The 10586-nt window shown below is 44.0% G+C and overlaps 1 protein-coding gene across 1 annotated transcript; it reads right to left on the minus strand.

The window, feature by feature from the left end:
- Positions 1-359: 359 nt before the first annotated feature.
- LOC116076263 (collagen alpha-2(I) chain-like) lies at positions 360-6509 on the minus strand. The gene has a single exon (XM_031349941.1). It carries the CDS (start codon positions 6172-6174, stop codon positions 5368-5370), a length of 807 nt encoding a protein of 268 aa, XP_031205801.1. The 5' UTR covers positions 6175-6509; the 3' UTR covers positions 360-5367.
- Between the last annotated feature and the right edge of the window lie 4077 nt (positions 6510-10586).

A 10586-nucleotide genomic window follows, 5' to 3' on the forward strand; every position in this document is an offset into this window, starting at 1 on the left:
GGGAATGGAACCTGGATCCCCTGGAAGAGCCAGCCAGTGCTTTTAAGTGTTAAGTCATCTCTCTAGCCCCTACTCTGTATAGACATACATGTTTTCACTTCTCTTGGTTTTTCTTCAGCCACAGGACTCTCCTTATTGTTGCTTCAAAGTTATGAAAAAGCCCAAATTTTACAAAAAGAACAGAGCATCCTGACCCTTCCTTTACCCATTGCCCCACATTAGTAAACATAAGATCAAGGTTTTCACTCAGTCTCAGTATGCACATCCATGATGCCAACCTTTCGCCACTATTAATGGCCAAGTCTTTAATATGCATGCCCTAAAAGATAAAGGTTTAAACAAAACACCATTATAAAAAATTCATGTTAAAATATATTTATTTCAAGCCAGGCATGGCAACACAGCCCTTTAATTTCATCACTTGGGAAGGCAGAGGCAGGGGGTATCTCCGAGTTTGAGGCCAGCCTGGTCCACAGAAAGAGCACCAGGACAGCCAGGGCAGCCAAAACAAATACTGTTTCATTTTATATGTATGGGCGTCTCGCCTGCATTGCTGTCTGTGCACCATGCATGTGTAGTGTCCACAGAGGCAGAAGGCAGCATCAGATCCCTTGGGATTGAATTTATAGCTGGTCTCTAGCTTCCGTGTACATGACAGTAACCGAAGCCGAGTCCTGTGCAAAAGCACCCAGTGCTCATAAGCACTGACTCATCTCTCTAGGCTCCCAAATGAACAAATTCCACACATTCGGTGTCCATTATTCTTTTTACCCAGGTGTCTTTGACCATAAAAGAGCTAACACATAACTGATATGTTTTAAGTTCATTTTTCATATGAGAGAATGAGTTCATTCTCTCATTTTACTTTGCAACTTAGTTTTATTTGATAAGTTAAAACTTAGATTCGTTCATTTTCATGTTTTGCTGGCCTGCATGTATGTATAATACACGCATGTTTAGCATGAAGATCCCCTGGAACTGGAGTTATGGGAGTCTAGGAATCAAACCCAGGTCCTACACAAGAACAGCAAGTGCTCTTAACTGCTGCTGAGTCCTTACCTTTTAAAAATCAGGTCGCTTGTCCTGTAGGATTGTCTAGTGTGATTTTGCTCCATTAGAATCTCACTGGGCTTCTAAGCTCAGTTCTTTATACTGTGGTCTTCTATTGCAAGACCTGGCAGATCATCTCTGACATGAAGTGTGAAGACTAGCCCGAGTCTAGGTGTTGTCAGTATCATCCGTGAATTAAATCCTATCCATCAGCACTTTATCTATTGGTTCATCTATGAAGAGATCTAGATTTATTACTTCATTAGCTGTTGCAAATGTTAGCATTCTATCATAATTTCTGGATTATTAAGCTAAAATTATTCAAGGAGAAAATTCCCCTGCAGGCATTCCTACTTTGAGGTAGCTGGTGTAAAGGCAGGATAAATACAGCAGCTGGATCCATTAAAATAATGCAACACTTGTGAAGCCTCGGAGAGACGCCTTCCTTAACCCTCAACACTACTCCGGGTGCTGTTGCCTCTTTGAATGTTTAACACTTAGGACAGGCGCGGCAGAGTGGCACCTGCCTGTATGGCCTTACATTTTCTGTATGGGTAGACTCTCCATAAGGCAGTCCGACACATTACAACCTCATGAAGCTCCTAAAGGTCTGTTGTGAACTCAAACATCCCTGGCTGTGCCATTCGCTCTGGTGGGAATTGCTTTTTATAATACAGTATTATGTAATCCAAGAGAAGTTGAACTTTTGATCTGCCAGCCTCTACTCCCAAGATTAAGGTGTAAGCTACTATGTCCAATAAACTTCTAAAATAAGGATGCAATTGTTAACAGAAAAAATGGGTTTTTATCTTTAATACAATCACAATATCAAGAGATTCTGGATTGAGGACCCTTCAGAAGCTACCTGAGTAGAACTTGGGTTTGATAAAAAACACAAGTAGGCCAGGGATATGATTTAACAATGGAAAAATGTGTTCTCATTAGCATATAAATACGACAGTGACTTGAAAAATTCAATGTGCATCTCAGGCACAAAGATAACGCCATGTATCTACTGGGTAAGGTTTACTTGCTTGTTAAAAGTGAAATGGATAAGTCTTTAATCCCAAAACTCAGGAGGGCAGAGGCAGGTGACTTTTTATGAGTTCAAGGGCAGCAAGGGCCACACAGCCAAACCCTTTCTCAAAAGGAGAACCAACAGAAAAAGGAATGCAGTTGGGATTAGTATTCAGACAATTCAAAAACAATATGTATGTTTTTTAAAAATAAAGAAAAATTAAGTAGCTAGGTGGAGGCAGACAGGTGGATCTCCGAGTTTGAGCCCAACCTGGTCGACAATGTGAGTTCCAAGATAGTCAGAACTACACAGCTACTCTGTGTAGCTGACTTGAAAAATAAAAAAGGAAAAAGAAAAAAGCCAAAAACGATCCTTTTCACTTACTAATGTATTTTAGTTATCTTTCTAGTGTATCGCAGTACTATCCCACCACCGTTACATGTTACTACTGAGTTTGAAATCCACTGTGCAGATTATAACAGCAGCCTCTGGACAGCTAGAGAGCCCATTGGTAGTTATGTTTAAAGTGAACGAAACCCTCAGACCTTTTTATTACTCAGCCGAGCAGTTGAGAGTTTGCCTAACACCACAGCAAGTTTATCCAAATGCTCTGAGCTGCCTCGTGGACAGGACATATTAGCATCCCAAGAAACCCTGATTTCCACAGTAATAAACAACCAATTACATTATAATAAAACTAAGAATTTAAAACAAACTCAAAGTGAGTGGTCTGTTTTCAGAAAATGTTTGGTGGTGAATAGAGAAAACTTTTAAAACTAACACACATGTATATTTATAATATATACTAATATGTGTATATATTATGCAATAATACAAATATATTAGCATATATGATATATAGTGTGTATAGTATATATATCAATGTATCTAAATATGTATTAGTAAAACTCAGGAAACCTAAGTCACCAACAGTTACCACCTCTGGTCATCTCCAGGATTCCAGGTAACACACGTTAAGGCCGAGAACTTATTGAGCTCCTCCAAGTGATGCACAACTGTCCGTAGTTTTTACCACGTGAACACCTGTCAATGTTTTTACTCACCCACATTTTGATTCTTAGTCACTCCAGGAATGTTTTGCTGTCCCTTGGGGGCAGGGAATCCAGCTATATTCCTTCTTGGCTTTCCCCATGGTGCTAGCATGGGATCCGACAAATCCACTCAGTGAATTCTCACTAACCACACAAGTAACTGTAACATTCCTGCTTATTTAGTGACTAGTGGCACCAGCAATGTCTTTTTAGATTCTGTGATATAAATAAAATTCTTCTTTGGATAGCACTAACTTGATGCAATTCATTCTTGAGGCTCACTGTTCCCCTTGCTTTCTGGATGCAGAAATAATAGGGACTGACTGAGGAGAGTCTAGTACCTCCTGTGCTGGGTTATCACACAAGGCAGTGAGATAACTGACAGAAGGAGGAAGTACAGTTATGAAATCACACAGCCTTCTTGGCATCCGTGTTCTACATTCAAGAGCTATTTTATGCTCTTAAGTACCTCTGGCAATGTTTCAGGGGGCTACCCTACAACATAAAGATGTTTCCCACATCAGCCAGGAGGTAATTATATGCTAAAATGCCTTACATATGAATTTTTCATATATACAATTGACAATCAGGGAGGTTGGAGCATAAAGCAAAACTGTCACCTAATAATCTTTTCCACACAGTACATCCAGAACACCCTAACATCCCTCTACTTCCAACTGGAGATGGCATTTATTAACATCTCATCTTGATGGCCTACCCGCTCTTTGGCTCAGTACTTGAGAAGGGCACTCAAAACACTTCCTATCAATGGTTTTGTACAACTATAAATTACTTAAGGGCCTGACAGTAGACCTTTAACAGAAACGTTAATTGCATTTGCAAATGTCACCAGTGCTGACTGTAAAGCTGTATTTTTGTTAGGTAAAGTCACCCTGCTGGAGGCCTGTCAACAGTAAGAACAGTTGGTAGTTACCACTGCCACAGAGAATTCAAAAGTGAAAAGCTGATTCGCTTCTAAGGCGAGAACAGAAATGTAAGTATGGGAGTAGTCTCCCTACAGCAGCAAATAGAAACATCTGGAAGCACTTACAGAGCGGACTACACAAGGATGTTCTCTGTGGGCAGCCCGGTTTTAGATGAAACTTACTTTAAAAGCACAAAATGAACTACAAGGGGAAGGAGTTAGAATTCAGGATTATGAACAAAGTTTACTCTCTCTAGGGCATATACAACATCATCTTCTGGTTCACTGTAAAGATGTCAACAGTATGTAGTAGGCAGATTTGCTTGAACGAAGAGTTTTGGAAAACGAAACTGTATAATTAGAATTTTACTATCCATTTCCCCTACAAATCAAGATTTACCATAGTGGGCATCGGTAAAAAAAAAAGGGGGGGGGTCCTGCACTTTCACGGCCTAAAGCCAGTGTTGAAGTCTTGCTTGAATGCTGAAATGCATGGGTCTTTACCGTGCTTCCTACAGTGAGGTGGTTCCTTCTTGAGGAAAGTCTATTAAGGTTGCCTGCAAGGTTTAAAAACTAAGCTTCGTCAAAGCATTACATCATTTTTGAATTACAAAAAGCATCAGACTCCTTCGAAAGGGACAAGAGATAGTTGCTTTCAACATTTTTTTCTTAGTATCTTTCTTAGCAAAGAATTGCTCCCCGCCCCCCAGCCCCGACAAAGCAAGCATCAAAGTGCCACAGAAAATTTACTACACTGCATTAAAACCATTATGCGCAAATCAAAGAGGAAGGTTGGACACGCAAAAGAGCTGTAACTTAGCATCATACACAGAGTTCCGGGTAGTTTCCATTAATTATCCAAACTACACTTTCTCTACAAAACTTGCACTTTCCTAATAGAGGTCAAGAACTAAACGCTATGTCATTAGACGATAATACTCGGGTCTCTCTGAGACTTCCAACTCTGAGCTAGTCGCCTTTAATAAAATGCAGACATAAAGAAGCATATTAACATAAAAGTCTAAGGCTGGCCCTCCCCCACACCAGCATGGCCATTCGAGCTTTCAAAGTTAAAGTAAAAGAAAAGAAAAACACAGCACTCAGTAAGAAGAATTTATTTAGCTTTATACATTAAAAAAAAAAAAAAGATCCGAACAGTGCATTCAACTATAAAGTCAATCCTGTTTTAAGGAGTCATTAAAACCGAAACTCTACTTTGCTGTAGGCATACATTTTAAAACTCTTAAACGTAGCGGCCATATAGTAACCCAGATTTCAAACAAAACAAAACCACCCCCCCCCAAAAAAAAAACAAAACAACGTTAAGACATAAAAGTTTGGACTTCCAGCGTTGACTGTTCTGACCGCGACCGCACTTGTGCCTCGCGGAGTCGCTCGCCCACTCCGCCGTGCACCTCAAGAACGAAACCCGACAACACACAAACTAAAAGCCCGCACGAGCCAAAGCCATTCCGGGCGGAAAGTTGTGCGGCGTCTTCCGCGGCTCCTCTCGGGGCGCAATCCCGAAGGCTTCGCTCTCCCCCGGGCTCCGGAAGGCGCCGCGGCCGCCGCCCCGGCCCGCAGCCCCTACGGGAACGCGGGGAGCTAACGGTTTCCGCGCCGGCCGTCCAGCCGTCCGGCCGTCCGCGCGCCCCGGAAAACAAAGGGGATCCCCGGCCATTGTCCTCCGCGGCGCTGAGCATCACCAGCACTAGCAAGGCAGTAGCTTGCGCAGTTATCTCCACAGCGGGCAATGTCACAACCCGACCAACAGCACAAACTACTACCTCAGCCAGGGCCATGGTGTGGGAGCCGGCGGACCCCGCGGACCGCCCCGGCGGCGCCTCGTCCTCCTCTCCGCGGCCGGCTGCGCGCGCCGGGCGCCCCAGGGCGGAGGCTCCCTCCGGCGGGCCGGCCGCGCCCTCTGCCCGAGCGGAGCTGCGCTCGCCCGCCCGCCCGCTCGCCCGCGCGCGCCACGCCGCGGCTCCGACGCCGCCCCCGCCCGCCGCACCCCGGAAGTCCCCGCGGATGCGCCCCGCACCCTCCGGGGGACCCCGGGCAGCCCGGCTCCCGCGGCTCCGCGCCCGCCCCGTCTCGCGCTCCTGCTCCACTGCGGCCGAGCGAACCATAGAGATCCCTTAAAGAGGCTGGCGCCCTCCCCCGCCACGTGACCGCCCGCCATCCCCCGCCGCCATCTTACATCCGGGGCCCCGCGTCCGCTCTCCGCCCCGGCGAGCCTCGGGGCTCGCGGAAAGCCGGCCACGGGCGGGGACTCCAGCCGCACGCCGGGGCCTGCCGGGGCCTCCGGCCGGGCTCCGTCCGCTCGGCGCGCCTGGTGGAGCCCTGGTGCTCTCGGCGTGCGCCGTAAAGATGGCGGCCGGCTGTCGGGCGGGCGGGCGGGCCACGTTGTGCCGGGCCGGCGGGGAAAGTTCCGGCACCTCCTTCCCGCTCCGGCCGCCCGGGCCGCTCGCCGCAGAAACTGGCGGGAAAGCCGTGCCCTGCCGGGCGAGTGTAGTGCGCAGGCTCGCGGAACGCGGAGCGCCTGCCTTCTATTTTTAGGCAAGGTTTGGAAGAGGGCCGACTGCAATAGGGCTTCACCTCCGCGTGGCCCAGATAACTTTTTCGTTTTGCTTCTCATTTATAGGTTTTTAAAGACTTTTAGTTTATTTTTTTTGAAAGTCACTAAGATTTATCAGATAAAATACAGGATGTCTTGCTAATCTGGAATTCCACATAAAAGAATGCTCCTTTTTTGCATGTGTAGATTCTATGTACTAAAAGGGGGATGGTATCTGAATTTCAAATTTATCTGCCTGTCTTCTTTATTTAGTGTTATTTGGCAATCCCATTAGTCATAAAGTTGCTGAAAATCCACAGTACACAAGACAAATACAGAACGGTTCGAGAAATGAGAATGTTAGGTCGCAATCTGAGAAGTTTCTCTAGACTTTAATCTCTTCACAGCTGCCAGATTGCAAACGTCTGGAGCAAAATTTGGTAAAGCCACACTCGAACACACATATTTAACTCACCCCACCCCACACCCACCCAGTCCAATACAATTTAGCACAACAGAGCCTGGAGTCCATACTAACACGAATTAACTTCCACTTACAAGGTATACAGGACCCAAATAATTTCTTGAAGTACAAATTTTCAAATTTATCAACCCACCTACACGTTTCATACATACATATTCAAACTACCTGTTTGTGCTACTGACAGATTTCAGTATCATACTCATCTTAGTATTTAAAGCCATCGCAAATGTTCATTTCAGTTATTTCCTAATTAACTTTTTAATATTTGAGTGCTTGTGTAACATACTTGCAACGAAATACTAATTTACTATCTGCCATACGGATGGGAAACTCACGGCATCCTTTCTTAATAAACAATAACGGGGCACAGTGGCTCATGTTATTTTGCGCCATGCCAACCAAGTTAGTTGGCCATTGTAGTGCGGAGTTTAAGTGGCTATCAAGTGTACATTTGGTCTAAAAGGTAAGTGTCTAACTAAACCTAGTCCAGCTGTTGCACTACTTTATCTTGGACAAGTCTGACATCAATAGAATCATGCACACATTGTACTGTCACCACAAGTATTCTCCGTCACTAACATCCAAGTGTGTACAATCTACCTAATTCACCCTAACTCCCCTTGCTTTTCCCACGATCTGGTCCTGGCTTGCTTATTTCAACTTGCAACTATTTTCGTCCGCCCGCCTCTGAAGTGCTAGGGTGACAGTGTGCAGTCCTTCTCTCAGCACCCTCCTCTACCATCACCTCAGCAGGACACTAACCTCTGCTTTCCCTACTCTCTACCGCCACCTATATATACTTTACATATAACAGAGTTATCTTCCTTAGTTTTGGCTAAAAGTAAACCTGTGCTGTTCCAAGGTTTTTGGCTTTTAAGGAGTTTAATGATTAGGTTTCAGTTCTTCAAAGCCAACCTCCCCTGACCCCAAACCCCTTCCCCTGCCATACCAAAACTCACTGTTGCCAGTTCTACCAAGAACACACACCTTCCCTTCGTGCTGGAAAGACAGCTCAGCAATTGCTCTTGCAGAGGCTCTGGAAGTCCAGCTCAGGAAACCTGAAGCCTTCTAACAGATTTTTCTGGGCACCTATACTCATTTGCACATATTCCTTTCCCATATACACACAATTAAAATCTTCAAAAAAGAAGTGAATCCCCTAAATTCTACCTTCTTCCATCTTTTTCAGTATCTCTCCACATCCTGTAGTTTGTAGATGCAGAACTCCTAGCCATCAAAACTGAAAGTTCCATATTCAGCATTGAACCTCTCCTTTCATTTTTTGGTCATCCTTTTGAACGTGAATAGCAGGATTAACCTGAAGCACGGGGTGGTGGGGTGGTGGGAGACATTTAGTAATCTCGTGCCTTTACTCTCTAAGGGTAGAGACAGCCATGCCCATGCTACTGACTTACCAGAGCTCGATTACATTGTCTTACATTCAACATTATTTGAGGTATAAGGTCACGTGCCTGATGGCTGTACAAGAGAAGTGAAAGGCACGGGGAGAGGCCGCTCTTTTTCCCTGCCCACTTCTTGAATGGGGTGTGCTAAGTGCTTAATTTCTATCACAACTGAAAACTTGCCAAGGGCAGTCCCAGTGCTCTCTAAAATTCCTTGTAAAACTATATTTAATAACTGTATTAATCACCACTATTAATTCCATTTCATAGACAAGAACACCAAAATGGGTTGATTAATTTGCTCAGGTAACAGATTCAGCAAACAACAGGAACTGGATTTAGGAAGGCTCTCAGCCTTTTAACAACTTTGCTAATGCTGGCACAAAAACGAGCAAATACCAGCTGCTTTAAACAAACGCCTTAAACTTGCACCAGTGAAAAATCCCATGCAGCTCATACAGAGGTTGCTTCTTACACAATTTCTCCTCTATATTTGAAGTTCTTTTAATACTCATGTGTATTTATCCCAAATGCACAGTCACAAAAACAGCAATTTACTTCAGTAAGATATTAACGCTGTGAAACACTTTTACTAACAGTCATTTACAGCTGAAAGGATGGGTCTTGAAGTGAGCTATGGTGGTTTAGGTTTGTGACTCTAGAAAGTGACCTCTGAACTTTGCTGTCCTCATGTGTCCAACGAGTGGGTCCAACCCTAACTTCCTACTGTGAGGACTAGAGGAGAAGAAATGCTATGCTCTTCAAGTGTTCCACAGCAGCAATTTAAAAGTTACTGCACACTAAATAATAGAGAAATTTTCAATGCAGGAATTTTCGGTTTTTTCCCTCCCTGCCTTGAATCAGAATTTCAAGTGTGATTCCTGGGTTCAAGTGATCTTCCTGTTTCAGCCTCTGGAGGATCAGAGGTTACATCTATATGTCTATTAAAAAAGAAAATATGAAACAGAATTTGAGCTGTGGATGGATGGTTTACTACTCACTGATACAGATGGGCAGTCTCAAAATAGCTTCCCCAAATTAAAAAATAACAACAACAACAACAACAAAACTCTTAAAATATACTAGGGTTTAAGCCAGACTACAGAGCTAAGTATTTTTCTCAGCAAGCACAAAGTCCTAAGTTCAGAACTGCTCCCCCACCTACTCCCAATGTAATGCACATGAGGATGTGTGCTTTCAACTGGACCTTGGGTTCTTAAAGATTCTCACAACTATGGAGAGATAGCTCATGTCTTTCCAATTGCACAATCACTGTATTCACTTTATATATCAATAGCTTTAACAAGTTTCTCAAAACCATTTTTCCATTCTTTCATCTTATAGTCCCTTCTAGATCAACTGTTTACATAATGCACTGTGAGCACACAAAACACCAGTCAGAAACTATGTGGCAATCAATGATGCTCTGAAGTTCATGGGAACTGAAAGCGGGCACAAGATGCCCTGGAGAAAAGCAGAGCCACCAAGAGGAGCAGGGCTGGGACAAAACATGGGTTCACCCGTGTGGGGTACACTCGCAACAGTTTTAACTATGGAGCTATGGAGAAACACCTACCCTAGAGTACAGAGATGTGGGCTTGAAGCCAAGGAACTTTTCTGATTGTATTACATAACTGATATATCTCAACATCATAGGGATTGTAAGGAGTGCATATAGGAACAGTGGTATGGTATGACTTTCAAGAACTGTGTTGGGAGCTAAAAAAGGAATCTCACAAAATGAGATAAATATATCCAGTCTGACATAAACACCATATGGTAACTGCCTTGAGAAAGGAGTTGAGGGCTGTGTGCTAAAATTATGACACAGAGGGAGTAAAAGCTGCAAAGAAAATGGAACTTGCAGTTAGGTCTCAATCTTAATATCTTAGTTTTTTAGATAAACAGAGTAAGACTGAAATAGTATCTCTCTTGAGCCTTTCTTCCACCGAGCAAAACTTCGCAATAAGTATTAATTTCTATTATACTACAGTAGTTTTGCAAATAACAGCATGGCTTAAAAGATCTTTTATGCTGGGCGGTGGTGGCGCACGCCTTTAATCCCAGCACTTGGGAGGCAGAGGCAGGCGGATTTCT

This window comes from Mastomys coucha, unplaced genomic scaffold, assembly GCF_008632895.1.
Source record: "Mastomys coucha isolate ucsf_1 unplaced genomic scaffold, UCSF_Mcou_1 pScaffold4, whole genome shotgun sequence".
Taxonomy (NCBI): domain Eukaryota; kingdom Metazoa; phylum Chordata; class Mammalia; order Rodentia; family Muridae; genus Mastomys; species Mastomys coucha.